General features: G+C 39.1%; 1 protein-coding gene across 1 annotated transcript in view; it reads left to right on the forward strand.

Moving 5' to 3' along the window:
- eeig1a (estrogen-induced osteoclastogenesis regulator 1a) overlaps window positions 1–20293 on the forward strand; it is a 27178-nt gene continuing 6885 nt past the window's right edge. Inside the window, exons 1-4 of the mRNA XM_068310877.1 lie at window positions 1–126; window positions 218–522; window positions 17094–17214; window positions 18245–18274. Of these exons, the coding sequence (XP_068166978.1) occupies window positions 380–522; window positions 17094–17214; window positions 18245–18274 (294 nt within the window). The 5' untranslated portion in view covers window positions 1–126; window positions 218–379. The remainder of the gene's footprint in view (window positions 127–217; window positions 523–17093; window positions 17215–18244; window positions 18275–20293) is intronic.

The following is a 20293-nucleotide window of genomic DNA, read 5'->3' on the forward strand; positions in this document are numbered from 1 at the left end:
CAGTAATGGCGCAAAGTTCCTCCTCTTCTCGCCGAAAGAACCAGCAGGAGAAAAAACATATTTTTCTGTCATGTTATTTGGTCGAAACGCCAGTGACGAACGCCACGTTACCCGAAATGTCTCCTGGTAAGTAGTTTCTCACTTTGAAACCAGAAACGTAACATTTTCGTTTTATATCTCTGCATGCAATTAATGAACATGCTTGATTTGTTTTTAGACATTTGCGCTGAATCATCCCTGGAGAAGCGGAGTTCCACCACTTACTGAAGGATCAACAGCAGCCCAGACGTTTCAGCCCACTTTTCTTCAATTTTAATGGTGCAGTTCGGTTCGTTCTTTAGTTTTAGTTGTGTTTCATGCGAGTGAAGACTTGCACACGATGGCATTCTTCGTGAAAAAGAAGAAATTCAAGTTCCAGACCCATCTGACCCTGGAGGAGCTGACCGCCGTCCCTTTTGTCAACGGGGTTCTGTTCTGCAAGCTGCGGCTGCTGGATGGAGATTTTGTCGCTACTTCCTCCAGGTACGCCTGCCTTTTCATCTGATATAAATGACAATCACATTTGTTTCTATTTAACATTTGTTAACTGTTTTCCTCCTCTTCAGATTGATGTTTTGGCACCTTTTAGCGCATTTATGGAGCTACATATTAAATTTAGAGACTTCATTTGGTGGAGACTTTCTAGGTCATGTTGTCTGGCTGTCATTTTTCTGAACTTTCTTGTAATGTGTTTATAATAAATACAGGGGCTTACAGTGACAGTACAGTTTCTGATGGTTGTTTTGTATGTTTTCAATATGTTAAAAGGATTACTAAAACAGTACTATGCACATTTCACCGATGCCACCAAGGAGGTGCTGGTTAAATTCACATTTACATCTCAACAGGTTTGGCAGCTCAGCTCTTGTGTTTTCCTCGGAGTCAGGTTTAAACATAGGGTGTTGTCATCTGATGTGGATTCTCTGTGCATGTGTACCAGACCAGACTAAACACAGAACGCTTCAAACCAGTTCACACTGCTCAAATCATCTGCGTCTACAGTCTCTAAAACTCCTAGAATAAGTTTCCACACTGGAACTCAGCAGTTTTCCCCCACTGTAGATTCTTGTTAAATTACGCTACGAGGCAAGGATGGTTGTTATTTCTTTTGTGGACTTTTCATCTCCTCGTTTATATCACGTAATCCAGATTACTCCCAGATTGCTTCCTTTGATTTTGATAACAACAACAACTTTCCTCTCTGTCCGCCCTTGACTTTGATTTACGGGACAGCCCTGAAAGTCCCGTCACATGTCGGCTCCAACACTTCACACTTGTTAAAGGGTGTGTGGGGGCAGTTTGGTCATTAGTACCTCATTATTCCAGGGAACAATTTAGGAAAAGAGTAAATGTCTGAGGCAGAAAACCACCTACCTACCAATGAACTATTATATATTTCCATGCCATGTTTGTGGTGTTTAAACAAAGTTTTTATGTTCCTTTTCAAATCCAACCTGAAGCTCTAAGACATCCTCAAAGACGCCGCTCTGTTCTGTTGGTGTCTGAGCTGCTTAACTAACCTCAGCTTGTAAAACAAAGTGAGCCGTTGTGTTTCGAGCTGGCTGGCTAAGTGTTTTATTGGCAGACGATCTCTGAACACCAGATGAACATTTGGACCTGATTTTCCAGGTCTGACTTGTGATCAGGACTTGGTTAAGAAAAGGATGACCTACATTCAGCAGACTCAGGGTTAGTGATGAGAAAACGAGGGAGAGCAGTCAATCAGTCAGTTTCTCATCTTTTTTTTTTTTTTTTTTAGACATTTCCATGTTTTTCTGATTTAACAGAATTGTAATTGCTCAATGTTCCTGTTGTCAGGTAACAACGTCCAGCTGTGGAATGAGCTCATGGGGATGTTCTAAGTATAAGTAAACATATGAATTATGAATTAGATCATCTTGATCACTTTACTTTTTAGTGGTTATTTCCATTTTTCACCTTTTATCAGTGAGGAAAGAGAAAACCTGGTGTTTTCCAAACACTTGTGTGTGCAGAAGAGATTTTATCATGGGTTGAGTTCATAAAGTTCAGTGACCATAACCAGTTTTTGGAGATCACTTGTCTATAGATTGACTATATAGACAAGTGATCTTGTCTATATAGTCAAGAAAAAGGTGAAAGTAAAGAACAAACACATTTCATTTGAAGTTCCTGGACATCTCATCACACTATAGATGATGAATCCTCAAGTGTTTAACAATGATTGCTTTTTGTCTTAGTTGAGTGATTCTGTCATTCCAAACTTCCAAAGTGAAGAAAAAGTATTCGTGCTTCGTAAATACCATTTATGTTTCTATAATTAGTAGTTAAAATGAACAGTAGATCAATGTAATGTAAAGGTTTCTTGTGATGATGAACCCACAGGAAATGTCTCCCTGCTTTGTAGCGCAGTAGAGCCTTTAAGCCCATTTTAGATTCCTGTTTTCTTTATGATTTAGTTGAGCGCTCTGACACGTTTAAACCCTCCCTGCTAATCTACTGAATCAACCCGTTGCTCTTTTATCTTCAGTCAATATTTCCGGGGTTTTGTATTTCTCTTATGCTTATTTTTATGTTGTTTTATTTTGTGTCACCCAATTTAAAAACTTTATTCCTTATTCTACGGTTTCTTTTATACATTTTCTTAATGCCTGTGTTTCTAAAGCAAAGCTCTTTGAATTGTTTTTTTGCAGATAAACTCATTTTGCTTGTTGTTGCATCAGGTTAAGCTACAGTTTAACATTTCTTTTTAAAATGGATTTTCTATGGATTTGTGTTTGGTATTGTGACATAAGCAGTGCTGTGGCTCTAGATATATCAGTTTGGGTTAGCTGGCCGGCCTGCCAGTTTGGTGAAGAGTGAAACATAGCCATTGGATGTTGTCATGCTGATGATGCTGTGTGAAGCTTCACAGAGCAGTGATCATCTTCAAGCTGATTTAATCACAGCTGTTCTCTTCATGTTTAACTCAAAAACAGGAAGAGGACAGACTGTACGCACACAACCAGTGAATAACTTCAGTGAACACAAAAATCCTTCATTATGCGGTAACATCACTCTAAACAACAAGATAGATATAAATTATTAACTTCTTTTAGTATTATTGAAATTGCGCTTCAGATTCCATTCTGTAGGTTTTGAAAAAGTTTCTTTATGTGTTTTTGAAACCACGTTGCCTTAGTTTGTGTTTAAAGTTTGTCTTTTAAAGTTTAAGTTTTGACAATTTTTTATGGTGTAATACAAAAACATGGCATTAGTCAGGTTCATGGACAAATAAGATTATTTTGCTCTGCCTCCAAAAGTTTGTAAAAGCCTAAGAATATTTATCAAATTAAGGCTTTCTTAGAAATAATAAACTGGATTGTTTTGAAGCCCTTTCCATCTCACTGATCTGCTGTCATCAGCCATGAGGCCTTCAGCGTCTGACCTCAGAGGTCGATCTCTTCTGCGGAGGTTATATAACAACCCAGAATTCCTCCCTCCCTCCCTCCGTCCCATCTCAGTTATCATCTCTGTGACGAAGAACAAGGACCTCTCAGAGGAGGAGGCACTGCCTCAGGGCGGCGATGGTGCGGGGAGACTCCCTCTGCAGCGGACACAGATCAGTATTATGTCACAGATCTGACAAACGGGGCCTTTGTTCGTGGCTCAGTCTGGCCTGGCTGTGTTGTGGCTCAGGAACATTGGGGGAATTAACAGCGAGCTTACCCAGCGGACTGTTCTTTACCTCATAAAACCCTCCCAGAGTTACGGGTGAGAAGCCCAGAGGATCACGAGCTGGAAATGTGAGAGTAGATCAGAACAGCAGATCAGGACGAGGTCTGTTCAGCCCGTTGGACAGTTGTCATTCACCTGATATACAACTGATATATGGCTGTCAGTCTAGAAACTATTGAGATACTTAAGAGTTTTATTTAATAGGTAGATGAGTTGCAGAAAACCTGATTAAAATCTTATGATGTCTCAAGGACAGTTTTCTGTTTGTGTGTCTGTGTTTAGTCTGACCTGCTGCACAGATCCAAAAGAAAAAGCAGAACATCCTCAGATTAGAAAGCCGATTGATAAAGGAACAACAACAATGAATTATTGGAATGAAGATGAAGGGTTCACCAAAGCCATAACAAGTGTTGAGACTTGAGGTTTCCTGCATTAAGAGGCTGAAAAAAATGTGAGGGCTAAAGTAGTGGTGAGCTGAAGGAATACTGTCCAGAATGAGAATTATAAATGAAAAGGTTTAATACATAAATTGGTATTATCATGCAGACATACAGACTTTAATACGACAAAGTTACACAACAAGGTTTTAGAACAGGGTACTTGTTGCTGAGGAAGACTCTGATGATTATGATGATGATGCGGTTGTCAAGTTTTTGATGACATAACCAGTTTAAGTGAGTTCCAGCAGACTGAGACCTTTTTGTGTTTGTCCTGTGTTGTTGTGCAGTTTTATTTTATTGAAATTAATGAAACAATACTACTCATTTATAACACTTGGACATTAAAAACCAAGTAAACAAAGGAAAAACAGGGCTTATTGAAATCCTTCAGGCATATGGAGTGTTCTTCAAAGATTTTTTTTTTAAATTTTCTTTTTTTTAAATTTAATTTACCTGTAATTTTTTAAAAACTTTAGTGAGTTTATTATTAAGTTTATTTATTATTAAGAAAAATATATGAAATTGAACCTCTGCAAAATGATTTATGGAGTAAATGGCTTCTTCTCTTTGTGATCTTGTGGTTTCTGTTTTGCTTTAATCTTTATGGAATTTTTAATTGCAATGCAATTACTAAATTTTACAATTTTTCTAACTGTTAAGAAAAGGCCACGACTGAGTTATTAAAGTCAAAACCTTTATAGAGTTAGCACCCATCTCACTTTATGTAACAACCCAAGGCATTTTACAGAATGTTCTCAAGCATTTACATTCCCATTCTGAACAATCTGTCTCAAACTTTATTAGTTGTTTTTGTTTTTTTGTTTTTTTAAATCATTTTAACTCATCACGTGCTATTTTAAAATTCCTTCTCTTGCCTGTGATGCAGTGCACAAAGATGACAGTGTCACATTTCACAAATTAAGTTTCACTCAGTTAAGATATCTAAAAAGTATGATTTTAGAACTGCTGTTGGAAGTGAAATACTGTACCAGGAGTGGCCCACTAATTGCACCCAGTAAGATTTTTCTCCCCACTTTGTGCCTCTTTAGGAACCACATGGTTTTAATCTCGATTTGGCAGAAAACTGGCGGTGCGTCAGCCCTGGTTTGATTAGATGCGTCTCGTTTTTTATTTAAAGTTTACCCAGAGGATTTTAGTCTGCACTGTTCCCCAGCATTGTCCCTGTTTAAATCAGCTGTAAACACTGAAGAAGCGACGAGGCCGTCCAGACACCGGGTGTGATGAAACGTGGATCTGACGCTGCAGTAATCCTGTCTGATAGGGAGAGGAAAGAAGAGCAAAGAAAGAAGAAGATAGCCATAATTTTGTACAAAGGACAAGAAAATAGAGGGTAGAGGAGTAGGTGTGCAAAAATACACAGACATGGGAGTTTCCTCAGCGTTCATGTGAAGGCAAAGAGGTCGACAGTGTGAAACATGGCGTTTTGAGAGGCTCCAATGAGAGATTCTGATGTGGCAACGTGGACAGATTGTGTTCATTTCCTGTTCAGAGGCAGCCACGCACACATCCAGTCAAAAGCTTTAACAACACACTCACGCTCAAGCACATAATGTTGTGGATATTCCAAGGTCGGATGAGGTTCCGGAGAGTTACGCAATCCAGTGAAGTCCAGAGTTTTGAGGTCATTGCATCTGTCCTGTTAAATACCATTTTTATGCACAACAACAAATGAGCTGTGGACTCCTAATTGATAACACATTTATACTGATTCAAACTGTTGTTATTGGGACTTTTTTTTATTTTTTTAAAAAGCACCATTTATATTGCCCTAACTACATTTTTGTAATTAATTTTAGAATTTTTTAAATTGGGAAAACTTCTCCCAATGAAAAAACCATGACAAAACGATCTCTACTGGTTGGTGTTCCTGAACTTTCTATTGAGCTTTAACACATCCTTCATAAAGACATTAGACCTTTGCTCAGAACAACTGTAGTATATGATCTCACAACACCTGACCAACTCAGGTCATGTGACTTTGAACACTTTGGAATGCCTCCTAAATGGACCTGGTTGTTAATCTTTTTCATAAGCAGTTGATGAAATTGTGTAGAAATTCTAACAATGCATTGAGTTCCACTAGAAATGTTGGTGATTTTCTTTCATTTTGATACCGAATGCAAATCCATATAAAACATGTATATTTTAGGATTACCACTTCATATGGTTGTTCAGGTCTCAAACCTGCTCTTGAGCTTTTTTGTTGCCTGATTATTCCACAGGTTGTGTTTCCCCACAGGGACGTTCAGGATGTAGTTCTTAGAACCCTTAAATGTAACAGGAACGTTTGGGTGGAGCTGGTGGAGCTTCCTGACTGTCCGTTGTTCAGAGTCACCAACACTTTGCTCTGGGTCTCACATGAATTCTTCTGCTCCATCGTGCTCCCAAATAGCCGTGCGTGGCATTCTGTACATTCCACACTGGGTGCTCCACAGATTTCCAGCTGGCACACAGGATGATTTGAACTAGTATGTCTGCAGAATCTGTTGATTCAATAAATGATCCTGTACTAGCTCGACTGTCGTCCGTCTGTCTGTCCATCCAATTTCAACTTCTTTTCTCGTCTGTTCTTTTCTTTCTTCTTCAGCAGCTTGCTGGGAAAAGGTCGTCCTCACTTTCAAACCAAAAGTCTGCTCCAAATGAGGCAGGTCTGAATGCTCCTGAATGGTCATAATCAGATTAAAAACAAGTAGGGTTTTACATGAAAGGTATCTGCCATTTGTATTATGAGGCCAATAAAAATATAAATGTACAGGCCAAAGAATGTGATGTATATGAAAAGTGTGATGCATGATGTTTCTAGAGAAATGATGAAAGGCAAGCAGATGCAAACATAAAGCAGCATTGATGTAATGCTTTCAAGTGTGGCTTTGAGACTTGATCTTCATGTAAGATGTAGCGTCTGTGTAATAAAAGCACACTCCGCCCCTGGCACTTTATGGGGTGTAAATTTGGTGCTCATGGGGTTTGTGCGTGTCGGTCTAGAGCAGCTTGACTGTAGGTGTGACGGTACACGTGGTGATGACACAACGGAGCTACCTGTTTACCTGTGTCTTCATGTCTGTGGAATCCTCTGGGGCTCCTGTCTCATGGCTCTGCCATGATAACATGTTCTCAGGGGATCGGCTCTGAACCAGCATGGAAACAACTTCTAGATCTCAGTTTTGTGGAAGAATCACGTAGTGAAATCACTTTCTCGTATTTGAGGATTTGTTGTTTTGAACTGGTTTGTCTCTGAAATTGTTTTGACTGGTAATGCGTGACTAAACCAGTGGGTTTAGGGAGAAGTCATTGCTGGAACCACCTATGGTTTGAGATGTACCTGCAATGTGTTGTGGTTGAAAAGTATGGATTTGACCAATGCTGGACGTTTTGCAGACGAGAGGGAAGAGAAACGGAAGGAAGAAGTCCACAGAGAAGTTTGTGAGGAGAGCTTGGAATCAGCTAGGAAGAGCAGCTTCTCGACAGCTGCTTCCTGTTTTCATCTCACTTTCCTAGCCGTTAGCACTTTGATTGTGTCTAAGGGGAGGTGTGCTTGCGTCTATGGGAGGGATGGGCAAACACTTTGACCGGTGGGCCACACAAGAGTTCTAAACTTTGACAGTTGGGCCAGCTGAGGAGTAGATGGACAGAGTGTTTATTTATACTAATGCAAATGATAAACTTTATCAAACTTTAAAAGTCTACTATTTTGAGATACTTTTTTTTTTTCCAATTTTTTTAGCTGTGAGCCGTAATTATCAAAATCAAAACAAATCAATGCTTGAAACATTTGAATTTACATGTATAGAGTATAGAATATTATTTTCAATTTCTGAAATAAGAGATTCACCTGTACACAGATTCCAACTTATTAGACATTATAAATGAATAAAATTTCTATTGACATTCTTTTTGACTTACACCTTTTATAAATCTAGATTCCTTAAGTGTTAAATTAATTTTTAAAACTTAACTGAACTTAAACTGATCTTAATTCATCCAAAATAAAATCGTTATTTTTAATATTGTGAATAATTTTTACCTGTAGGTTAAAAATACTTTCTCTTTCATGGAGTGAAGATATACAGGCAGAGTATGCATGTCTATTATTTGAGTAAAATATTTCTATTTATTTTTCATAATTTGGAGGGGTTTGGGGTTTTTTATAAGGCTGGAATGGAATTAAAATAATTTTAGTTATTTTAATGGGGAAATTGTTTGACTTATGAACTCAGTCATGGAACGGATTAAACTTGAGATAGTTTTGTACACACATTGATAAACTAATAATGACAAGGGGTAACAACTTATCATTGACCAGCTGACCAGTCATGCGCATCCATATCATGAAGTCTGACAAATGAAGTCTCAGGCAGAGATAAGCCTTATGACATCACCATGACATCACAGGTAGCCCAAAGCAGCAGACAATGTCATGGAACTACGTATTTTCAAAGGCACAATAGTAATTTCCTGTCAATTGACCTTTATGTATAAAATTAGTGGACCTGCCCTTTAAAAAATATTTACAGTGGTACTTAGTGTGTTGTTACAGTCTACTTGAGAAATTAATTGGTTCCGGAAGAAATTACGAAGTAGAAAATTACGTAAGTAGAGCTACGTTTTCCTTGCAAATGCCCTAATCTGTTCCAAGCCCCCCAAAATTCAAACAAATGTTTTATAAAGCATAAAAATGTATCAAAACATGTAACAAATACATGTTACGATTAGATTATTACACAATAAATGAGAGTTGTGCATAACGTAAAAACAAAGAATAGAGTAAAGAATAATAATGACGGTCATTTACCTTTTAACTGCTGTCCCCATTGTTTTTTGCCCTCTTTGGTTCATGCGCTCCTATCTCACGATGTCAAACAACAGAGTGAATTCCAGTCCTCCTTTTGAACTTCTCCAACTACCCACGCATGCCTTAAACTCCTTAAACTTCCTTTTGTTTTAATAACATGGCGATTGTAGATGCATTATGGCCATTTTCTTTGGCGAGATCAAACCAAACGCATCCCTTTCTCATGTCTTTCTATTATCTCTTGCTTTGTACGGACAAAAAAACCTCTTTTCTTTGTCTTTTCTTTTCCTCTTTTCTCCGTCACTTTCTTGGGGTCCATAGCGAATACGTACTCAAAAAGTTATTATATTTGCGCAAAACTATCGGACTACCTCACGGGTCGAGTGCCGAATGCCGAGACACTGCATAAGCACTGTTCTAGCTCCTCACAGAGCTGGAGTGACATCCCTCTTAGCCAATGGGATGCCAAGAAGATACGTAATAGGTAATAGCCAATGGCAGAGCAGCTATGAGAACGTTGCGTTCAGGAACCTGTGGGAGATTCAAATATCAGCCGATACTGTGTTTTTATTCAAGTATCAGCCGATACTGTGTTTTTACATTACGTAAGTCAAAATGTCTTTCGTAAGTAGAGGTAATATTTTCCTGCTGAGAAATTTCGTAAGTAGAAAATTCCGTAAGTAGAGACATTCATAAGTAGAGGTATCACTGTATGCAGTTTATTATATAACAGCTACACAAATGTTCAAGTGTTAGTCCCACGTGTTGCTAAAATAACTAAATAAACCACTGATTGAAACGGAACTGGGAGGGTTGGCGGTTCTCCCCAGAAGCGTGTATGCTTGTTTAGAGGCTGCTGGCGAGGACGATGATCTCCTGGGTCCAGGAACATCCGCTGTCCGCCGGTTTGTCCTGACGTCACTGTTCCTCCTGCAGGATCTGTCTGCTTCCTCAGCACTCTGCTCCCGGCCTGTTTATCTGAGCCCTCAATGCGACCCGACCTGGCCCATACACTGTTTGTGTTTCTGCACTGGATGGGCCCCTAGGAGCCACTCATCCAGGATGAGAGATAAGAATCCTATACTGCTGCATTACATTGCTGACATGATGAGTCATCATACACTGGGGTTCCGTTGGGGGAACTCAAATCAGGGACAGCGTATTTACATTTGAGACTTTCTGACATCTTTATGGATGCCAATGGAATGGTTTAATTATTACAGAGCCTGTTAAGGGTTGTGAACGCTTTTAATGCGTTCACAACCCAAAGTTTCATGGCCTAACCTCTATAATGAGCTCCATTCCTGCCTGTGCTGCCAATTCAAAAGTCAAAAAAGTCAAACTTTCTTTATTTTCATTATACACATACAATACATACTTACAATGAAATTTCAAAGGCCAGATGGAGTGTTGGTCCAGAGCAGCTGCACCCCGGCCGCGCCGCCACTACGGTCCAACATGACCTAATATTACCTAGATACATGTTTTTCCTGATAATGGGGGGCAAACGGAGAACCCAGAGAAAACCCATTCAGACACGGAGAGAATGTGGAAACTCTTCACAGAAAGGCCACATTGGAAATGATGGGCTTTGAACCCCTGACCTTCTTGCTGTGAGGCAGCAGTGCTAACCACTATGCCACCGGGCCGAATAAATGTTTTGAATGCAACCCTGTTTCTCAAGGAATTAAAATAGTTCTTTCAAAACACAAATGGCTTGTGTTAAAGGCTCTGCAATGTAGAAGAAAAATATGCATTGTGATCAGTAACAGTTTTGTCATTGTAATCAGAAAAATGGTGAATGCCCCTAAACCAGACAACATAAATGCAATCATTGAGGTTATGTAAAGATCACTATTTTGGAGAAGAAGTATTTAGCAGCTGGAGGACAACCAAAAATCTGTAAGACATATTAAGTGTGAACGGTTTTAAACTGTTAAAAAGTAACGTACTGAATAGTAAAGCATCAGCAGCGAGATCGGAAAGCAGAGTTTCTAAAGCAGAGATGAAACTTCCTAAAACAACCAAATCTAAAATCTTCGTCAAAACTAATTTCGTCAGTAGGTGGTGCATGTCTGTGGGGTTGGGTAGTCTCTGGTTGATCAATAATGTAGATTCTATATACTGTCAAGTATCTGTATCCCTGTTTCACTCTTAGCTGAGTTGGTTTTCATTTGTCTTTCCTGTTTTACCATCCTGAAACTAGTATTTTTATTTAAATGCAATTCTAAAGAATTTTTTCAGGATGTGTTTGAAAAACACATGATGGGTAGTTCATAAATATGAACATTAATTAATATGGTTTAACTAATAATAAAAACCCCACATAAACCCAGTGCCACAGAGCAGACTGTAAAATATTAAATAATATATTACAGTATTTGTTATGTTGGATTAAGAAACGCCATGAGCACAAACTCTACACAGCAGCAGAATTACACAGTTATATCAATTTTTAAAGAACCTCTGGGGCTTTCTGTTCTAAGGAGTCAATTCCCCCATTAATCACAACAAGTCCCCGGGCACAGAACTTATTAGTCAACCCCAAATGAAAAATGGCATCCTTCTCATTCAACTTAGAAATGACTCTTTCCACTGGAAGAACTTCAAAAATCTTCTTGTACTATTGTGATACAGTCAGTCAGTCAGTCATCTTCAGATTACCACCGCTACATCTGTTGCAGCTGGTCACGGGGAGCCGGAGCCTATCTCGGCGGCATAGGGCGTGAGGCGGGGGAAACTCCGGGCACGACGCCAGTGCACACACAGAGACATACTGTACAACCATGCACATACACTCATTCCTATGGGCAATTTGGAACGGCCAATCAACCTGAAACGCATGCTTTTGGAGATGAGAGGAAGCTGGAGAACCCGGAGAGAGCCCACGCAGACACAGGGAGAGCATTCAAACACCGCACAGAGCGGGACCCGGGTCTGCCGTGTTGTGAGGCGGCAGCGCTAACCACTGCACCACCGTGCCGCCTATTGTGATACAGGTTTTCCTGAATTCAGTTAAATACAGTAGTACTTTAAGATCCAAGTTTTTGAAGATACAAGCCATCACTCTGTCCACATTTTTGTTCGACATACAAGTGAGAATCAGAGATCCAGCATTTGGGACACCAATGCCCGTGGGGCGATGGATACGTCAGCTGAGAACGGATCTCGTTCTCAATCAAAAAAAGCAAAGATATACTGTACCTTGTGTGTTTGTATTATTGTGTTTATTTTCATACTTGATCTTTGTATACGTTACATTAAGTATGCACAGGAAAAGTATGCATGTCTATTGTTTGATAAAAAATGTTTTTTTTTTCATAATTTCAGAGGTTTGGGGTTTTTTCCTAGGCTGGTTTGGATTAAGATGATTTTACCTATTGCTATTTAAAATGGGGGAACTTTGCGATACGAACTGTTTGACTTATGAGCTCAGTCACAGAACGAATGAAGCTCCTAATGTACTATGAAGAGAGAATCTTATTTCACAACTTCAACCTCAGCAGGTCTAAGACAGGAGGCCTAAGAAGAACTCCCCAGGGCCCCTGCAGATACTGTGTTTTGACTGAATTCAGTTCCTGCATCACACATGAACAGAATTTGGCAATTTTGCTGCATTCCCATGTACAATGCACAGTATGTACATTCCAGTCTCATTTTTACACTGAAGATGCAAAGGGACGCAGTCAATTCTGTTCAGGTTGTGTTCTCCTCTGTTACCTCTGGAGAATTCAGTATTGCATTTCTTTTCATTCGCTACCCAAGACAGTAGAAGGAGTTGACTGGATCCATGTATCCCAAATGTCATTTTTGGATTCAGCTTGTAAATCCTCTTTGCTTTTCTCTTTTTTTAGCATAGAACATGATTATTGTAGACACGTGAAACCCTGTGAAACAAGTATTAACTTCCTCCATCAGCCTGAACAGAGTTTATCTCGTGGAGCATAAGTACTGTACTTTATATCCTTTATTTCTCACAGCAATCAAACCTCACCTTCCAGTTCTTCCTCTTCTGCCTGATAAAATATTTGCTTTTCTGAGTTTTTTTAAAGTAATAAATCATGTGCTTTAGAACCCGTGGTTCTTATTTGGTTTTTTTTTACCACTTCCTGATCTTATCTGGATATTGTTATGAACTAACAGGAATGATTCATTTCTATTTGGCTTGCTCTGTCTTTTAGTTCTGGCCTTTAGACTTTAATTTGAGCGTAATTATAGATGATGGAGGAATTTGAGCCTTTACTCCCCTGAATACCATTAAATGTACATTAATGACATTACTTTCCAAACTGGGTTACGGTCAGAGATTAAGCTTAATCACGGATCATGATGATGTAATCTCTTTTGAGCATTGTTGTCCAGTGTGGATCTCTTCTTTTTAGTGATGGCACTAACAACGACATAAATGTAGACTGTGGTACCTGATTTCACTATGAAAAGCATTTTTCCCTGAATTGCTAATCCTTCATTTTAAGGGTAACTGTACTTTTTGTGTGAAACATTGGATTTTCCTCTATTTTCAACTTTGGAAAGTTAAATTTGGTCGAGGGACAGCAGCTTTCCCTCTGAAAGGCGCTCATTTGATTTAACTGCACAACAAGGTCACATGACCACACTGAGGACAAATGAACGACAGACGACGTGCACAATGACAGCCTTTGTGTTTGTTCTCCTTTTTTCCGTGTGATCATGTCGGCCTTCAGTGCTCTGTTCAGCTGGACTGGGACCAGCTCCAGTCCGTCCACATCGCTGCAGCCTGCTACTGGGATGTGTTCACAGCTCAGCGCTGAAGTGCTGCTCGGATCTGGCCTTTAATTTTTTGCATGACTCATGTGGCTACGTGAAGTATTTCAGGCAGGGTTGTGATCTCAGAAATTCTCAGTGTTAAAAACATGATTAATGATGCAAACTAAAAAAACTCCAGTTAGAGATAAGAAGTTCTTGCACATCAGAAATTCTTATTCGTATCAATCTCTCCTGACACAAATACCCGGTGAACTTTATGTAACAGGTTTTTCTTAAATGTCACACCTTTCCTGCATGAAAATTAAAATGTGTGGATGTCGAGGGTGTGATAAAAAACAAAATGCAAAGCGCTTTTAAAAATATCTGTGGCTGAAGGAGAGTTTTGCTACGAGCGTCTCCCCTTCTGGGCTGCTGGCAGAGCGTCTGTGGATTGGAGACGTGTGAGGTTTCCATGGAGTCTGAACAAAGCCATCTGGAGCCAGGAATGTGGTTCGGGAATGCTCTCCATTACACACTGGAGGACCAAGTGCACAGAGATCCTGATAAGAGGTGTGTGTGTGTGTGTGTGTGTGTTCACGTGTGTGTTCACGTGTGTGTTCACGTGTTCACTTGTTTCCAGGCATAGATGAGTGTGGTGAAGTTTCCATGAGGACAGGTTCACCTTTTTCCACTTCATCTAGAGATTGGTTTAGAATTCAAACAGAGTTTAAGGGTTAAAGATTTCCATCGTGTGTTTTTGTTGCTTTATTTGTCAGAATACTTGATGTATTTTTTGTTTCTGTAAACCTTTCAGACCTTTTTTTAAAAAATGTGGCTTCATATTAGCATTTGAGCTTAAATGAGCCTCTGGAATTTTGTTGTAAACAAAAAATGTTATATTCTATTTCTTTTCTGAACACGCAACATATCCAAGCAAATACATTCACTGTGATGTCTTTTTAGTAGAAACAAAAAAAATCAAGTCAACATTTGCTTTTTCTATTTTAAAAAAAATTAAATCCAGAATTGTTCTTCTGTTCTTTATATTTGTTGGCTGTAATTACTATTCAAATATTATCACATAAATACCTCAAACTTTCTAATTACATTTATTTCTATTTGCATGACTTAATAACCCCTAATACTGCTTGTTATGATTTTAATTGGAGAAGAAGAATAGTAGTCAGTTAGTTACCATTCACCAGTCATCTGCCATCAATCAGGTAATGAAAGATGAAATCAGTGCATTTTAATGATAAACTTTTAAGCCATCATTTGTCAAGCTTCAATTTTAATACAGTATAGAGTAGTAATCTCAGAGTACTCAGTAACCATTACTTCATTTTATGTAAATCAAATATACAAGTCTTTTTTTTTTTTTCAAAACTAATAGTTTCCTTGTTACGTGTCAATACAAGCTGAAAGTTGCTGATTCTGATTCTGTTAATGAAATATTTTCTCAGGATGTTGCCAGAATATTTAAACAGTTGAATTCAAAGAGAAGAACAGAAGGCAGAAGGAGGGACACCGAGCATTGTGGGTAGATGAAGGAGGTGAAGGGGGGAGGGGAGAGAGGAGCAGCTGCTGTGTGTGTGTGTGCGTGTGTGTGTGTGTGTGAATAATGTGTAATCCTAAAAGAAGAGGTGACTAATTGATTAATCACATAATTGTGTGGGACTTGAGGATGAAGTTATTGATCGTCGTTGCAGAGCGTGATGTCTCAACATTTGCCTCCAGCGCTACGTCCCATGGCTGTGACGATAACTCCACTTTGTTACTGTTACTTCTGCTCTTACTGAAGGAGAGAAGATCTTGTTTATAGATCCTTTGAGTCCTTATTGCCGACATTGTCATGAACCATAAATGTACAGTTTAATAATTTGTTTGGGTCTTAGAAAACAAAACAAAAAATCCTGTTATTTGTAAATTATTTTAAGTTGAGTGTTGAAAAAATTATGAAGATTTCCAATCTTATTATATTATAGTACTGATATTATTACTGTTATAATTATTCTATCTGATGTTTAGACTCTCTGTTCTGTGCTTTACTGGTGGCTGCAGTAAAACCAGATCATCAGTTTTACTATTTATCTTTCACCTTCGATTTGAAATACAGTCACAACATAAAGTGTCTATGATTCAGACGCACTGGAACTGAGGTGACGTCAAGCAGTTTGAGTGATTCCAGAAACATTTGGCTGCGAGGCGGATCTTCTGCTCGGAATGCTGCTCGAAACGATCCAATCGACGTCCTTAAATTAGATTCTTGTTATTCAATAGAAGAGAGACGGAACATTTTTGTAATTTCTGGTCATGGACCAGAAAAAAGTTCTTTAGTGATCATGTCTTTGACACAATGGCATTTAGCTGTGTATCTACCGATTGATTAATTGACTAATTATTTTGGCAAAATGAGTGATGCATTATTTTACGGATGTAAAAAATTGCAGGCTTCCCAGAAAATCAGGTTTTGATTGAAATACGGTGTTGGGAACACATTGAATGTGGCAAATAAACAAATGAGACATTCAATCCAGAGCACGCAGATCTACGTCTTTCTTTTGCCCCGAGTTTCTTTGGAATTTGTTGAAGTGACACGAGTCACATCAGCTTTGCTGTTGGGAAATAAAGAATCTGATTGTGTAGCCACAGCTGTGTTTCCACTCATTCTCCAGGGTGTATGGCTAGTAAAATGTTTTATTTCTGCATTTCTGACAAGGGGAACTGTGTTCACAGACACCTGTTGATCATTGTTTCCTTCGTGGTAGGTTTTCTCGTCAGTAAATATGCAGGAGGGAAAACCAGTTCATATGTTGGTGATGATGTTCCATCGTTATCTTGTTGACAAAATGTCACCAGTACTAAGTACTGTACTGTAATGCTGTATTTACCTCCAGAGTCATCAAAAGGATCATGGGAATTGGCTCTTTCTTCCATTTAGCTTTGGAAAAACTTGCTCACGGCGTGTTTTCTCAGTATTGCTGTGATGGATCTGATCCTCATTCGCTGGACACGAGACTGTGAGAAGCTGGATGGTGGAACTGGAAAAGATGTCTCTCTCTGAGTCATGATCTGGGAATACAGAGAACAAAGTTAGTGAGCTGCCAAGTCTTAAGAACGTTTAGGATTGACCTCATTGTCAGGAAGGGTCTGTATAAATGGACTTGTTTCTTCCTGATACATAAGTACACACTTGAAACTTTTGCCAGTTTATCTTGTATGTTTCAGTGTCATTGTGAGTTTCACCGCCATCAAACCTTGCAACGCAATGAGAGTCATAAGCTGAAATGGAAAAGCACTTAGAACTGAATAATGGATGCAGAATAACAGCTGTTGATCCCAGAGATGTATTCACCCATGCTGTTTTTTTCTCCTTACAGGGAGGAGGTTCAGGAGAACTGTGTGCAATGGAGGAAGAGGTTTACATTTGTGTCCAAAATGAGTGCCAACCCTCACACTGGAGTTTTGGATCCTTCTGTCTGCAGGGTGTCGGTCAGGAAGGTACGACTTTCATATCGTCTTTCTAAAGTCTGAAGTTTAACAAGATCAATACCACTTCTTGAAAACTTAGAAAACTATTATGGAATCATGTGGTTCTGGAGTTGTTTTACTCGTGTGCTGTTGTTAAATGCTGCTGTGGTGAGGTTTACTCTTTGACAGATCCTCAGGAACATGTTAGCACTACAGCAGCTAAAAAGCTTTAATGAGATCCTGAAGCTAAAACAATGGTTGATGCCGGGCAGGAGATCCCCTAAAGTCAGTGGGTGGAGCACTTCCTCCATCATGTTATTGTATTACAACACCTGTGATTCCTTATATAATTATAACGTATCTATGAAAACTTTCTTAGTTTAACTTGTGGATTGTTCCGTAGATCAGGAATAAAGGGAAACATTTAACAGTGCTGAACATTTTTAAATAGTCATGAGTGAAAGCTGGAATGTGTGTGTGAACAGTCCTGGTTTATGATCAGAGTTACACGCCAGTGCAGTAAAGAATGATACATCGAAGTGGATTTTCATGAGGTCAAAGGTCATTAACATCTTCATCAGATATTATACTGGTAAAAACACATCATACTGTTGTTTTAAGCAGATAAACACCGGTGCCATCACTCCTTAAGGACACCATGTGGTTTGTACCAGTACACCCTGCCTGGTGAAGCATCGTCTTCCATCACATCAGTCACCTGGACTTCTATTTAGAAAATTTATTGAGCTACATGGAAACATACATGTAACATTTGTTACATGTATTTGACATATGTAACAAATCTAATTGAAGAAGATTGTTCCTCAAATGGTTTGCAGTCAGTCTCAGAAATTGCTCGCTGGATATTTTGGTGCAGACTTGATGCTAGCATCCCGTGTGATCGCTGCCTCAGGGTCCTACTCTGAGGAAGCACGAGTGTGGTCTCAGCCTGTAATTTCAGCTCTCTCATTGGATCCCTGTAATTGGAGGTCTTTGTAAAACAAAGTTGGATCGAATGGATAACCAGCTTCATTATTGTTTTTCCTGTTTTTCCCGTCAGGAACTCAAAGGAGGAAAAACATATACGAAGGTAAGAGCTCGTGTCTCCCTCTCAGACACCTTCATAAACATATAGAAGCAGTAACAGATTAGTTTACGTCAGTTTCTGTAAACCTCCAAGCTTTGACTCGTAAATATTAGCATTCCTCAACAGCTCTTTGATTTCCGTGCCTCGTGAAGACTGAACTAAATCATAAGTTGTTCTCCTTACAGTTACACTTACAGCATCTATAAAGCATTCCGGCAACATGTCTGTAACTGTAACAAATGATTCATGTTTCAAACACTACAAGGTCACACACACACGATGAAGACAAACGTTTGTCGATCCCTCGCCGATGTTGCCTGACAGGAACCGTTTCCTCTGCTTTTACTCATTCTCCGTTTGGATATCCTTTGGTTAAATATACCCTGCTTCCCTCCTTAGAAGTTGGCTTCCTCAAATACACACCTATGAAAACAGTTCTCCCCCAAGAAAGGGAAACTTGGAGAATGAAGAATGGGATGCTTTGGCTTGAGATGGCTTCAGAGTTCATTTAAAATAACACAACATATTTATTTCAAACAAAGGCAGTTTCCATCATGAGGTGTAGGTCAGGGATGTCATTCCAGAGAACCCTCACAACATCACGGATTTTGTTGTTGCTAAAAATAATGGACACTTTAATTCATATTTTACACACAAAGGTTGAGTCGACAATGTTTGGTTGTCAAGATGTTTTAAGTAAAATGGATTAAAAAGTGATTCCCATCTACGTTTATTGACCTGATTTATAACATCTGTTCCATTTATTATTATAATACAGTAACAGAAATCCTGCAAGTGTTCCTGTGTTTGAAGACATTATGGAGTTTGCAGCTCCTTTTTATGCCAGTCTGGAGGCCAGTAGATGTTTCTTTAACCTATACTTTAAAGTGATATTAGAAATTAAAAAAAAGTGTCGTACTTCTTATGCCTGACCAGAAGCCGTGTCTTGTTATCACCCCATGAGGTGATCGACACCCAACGGGCTGACCAATGGAACTCGATCTGGAGAGAAAAAACCCAAAAACTGAAATCCTGTTTAATGTCACTGCACATCATTTCAGCAGCCAATGCAATCGGCTCCATGCCAATGACAAATAAAGTCAGTTTTTGTTTGTCATTATTTCTGACTGATATGTGTGATTTATGTTGCTTTTTATATATTCTTTACTCTTTAATATTTAGTAATAAAACAATACAAAACAGTTCTCTCTATTTAGTTTGACTGTTCCTTTTGCTTTTTATTCACACCGCTTGATTTCCCTCCCACTCCTCTCACTATTCCCTCTTGCTTTTGTCCTAAAGTGCCGCTAAGGCCCCGTCCACACGATGGCGGATTTTTAAAAAAAATGCAACTTTTTAAAAACGCATCAAAACGATTCGCGTTCACACGACAGCGTTTAAAAAAAAATCTCCGTCCACACGTTAACGCAGCAGTGCGTTTTCGAAGATGGCTATAAGCATGCCAAACCATGTGGTGGCAGTATTGAGTCAAATTTTATCCAATAGGAATCCTCCGTGTTTTGTTGTCACAACACACACAGTGGTTTTCCTCGCAGGTAAGACGTCAGCGTTTTTAAAAAGTCCTGGGGATACTCCACACGACAACGCAGACCCAGCGTTTTTTTAAAAATCCACCGTTTTTAAAAAGTTGCAACAACAGAAAAGTTGCGTTTTTACAAAATCCGCTATCGTGTGGACGGGGCCTCTGAGGCTCTGGGTCATGTTGTGGGAATGTACAAACAGACTTTTTAATTTGAGACCCATACTACCATCCCAACATTAATGGGGAATGAAACAGCCATCCCACCTATTAGGTGTTTTATAGATTAGAAGAGTATAACCTCATGAGATTAAGATGTTGGGTTTTCCCTGACCTCCTCCCAATTTCATCTCCCTGAGGTCAGAGTGACTGTAACATGTTAAACCACCTCACTGCAAACTCAGTAGCCCTGGGCCTTATTATCAGCTTGATGTTTCAATGTAAAAATGTAATTATAATTATTTTTAGCATTTATCAGCGCC

Source organism: Antennarius striatus, chromosome 3, assembly GCF_040054535.1.
Source record: "Antennarius striatus isolate MH-2024 chromosome 3, ASM4005453v1, whole genome shotgun sequence".
Classification (NCBI taxonomy): domain Eukaryota; kingdom Metazoa; phylum Chordata; class Actinopteri; order Lophiiformes; family Antennariidae; genus Antennarius; species Antennarius striatus.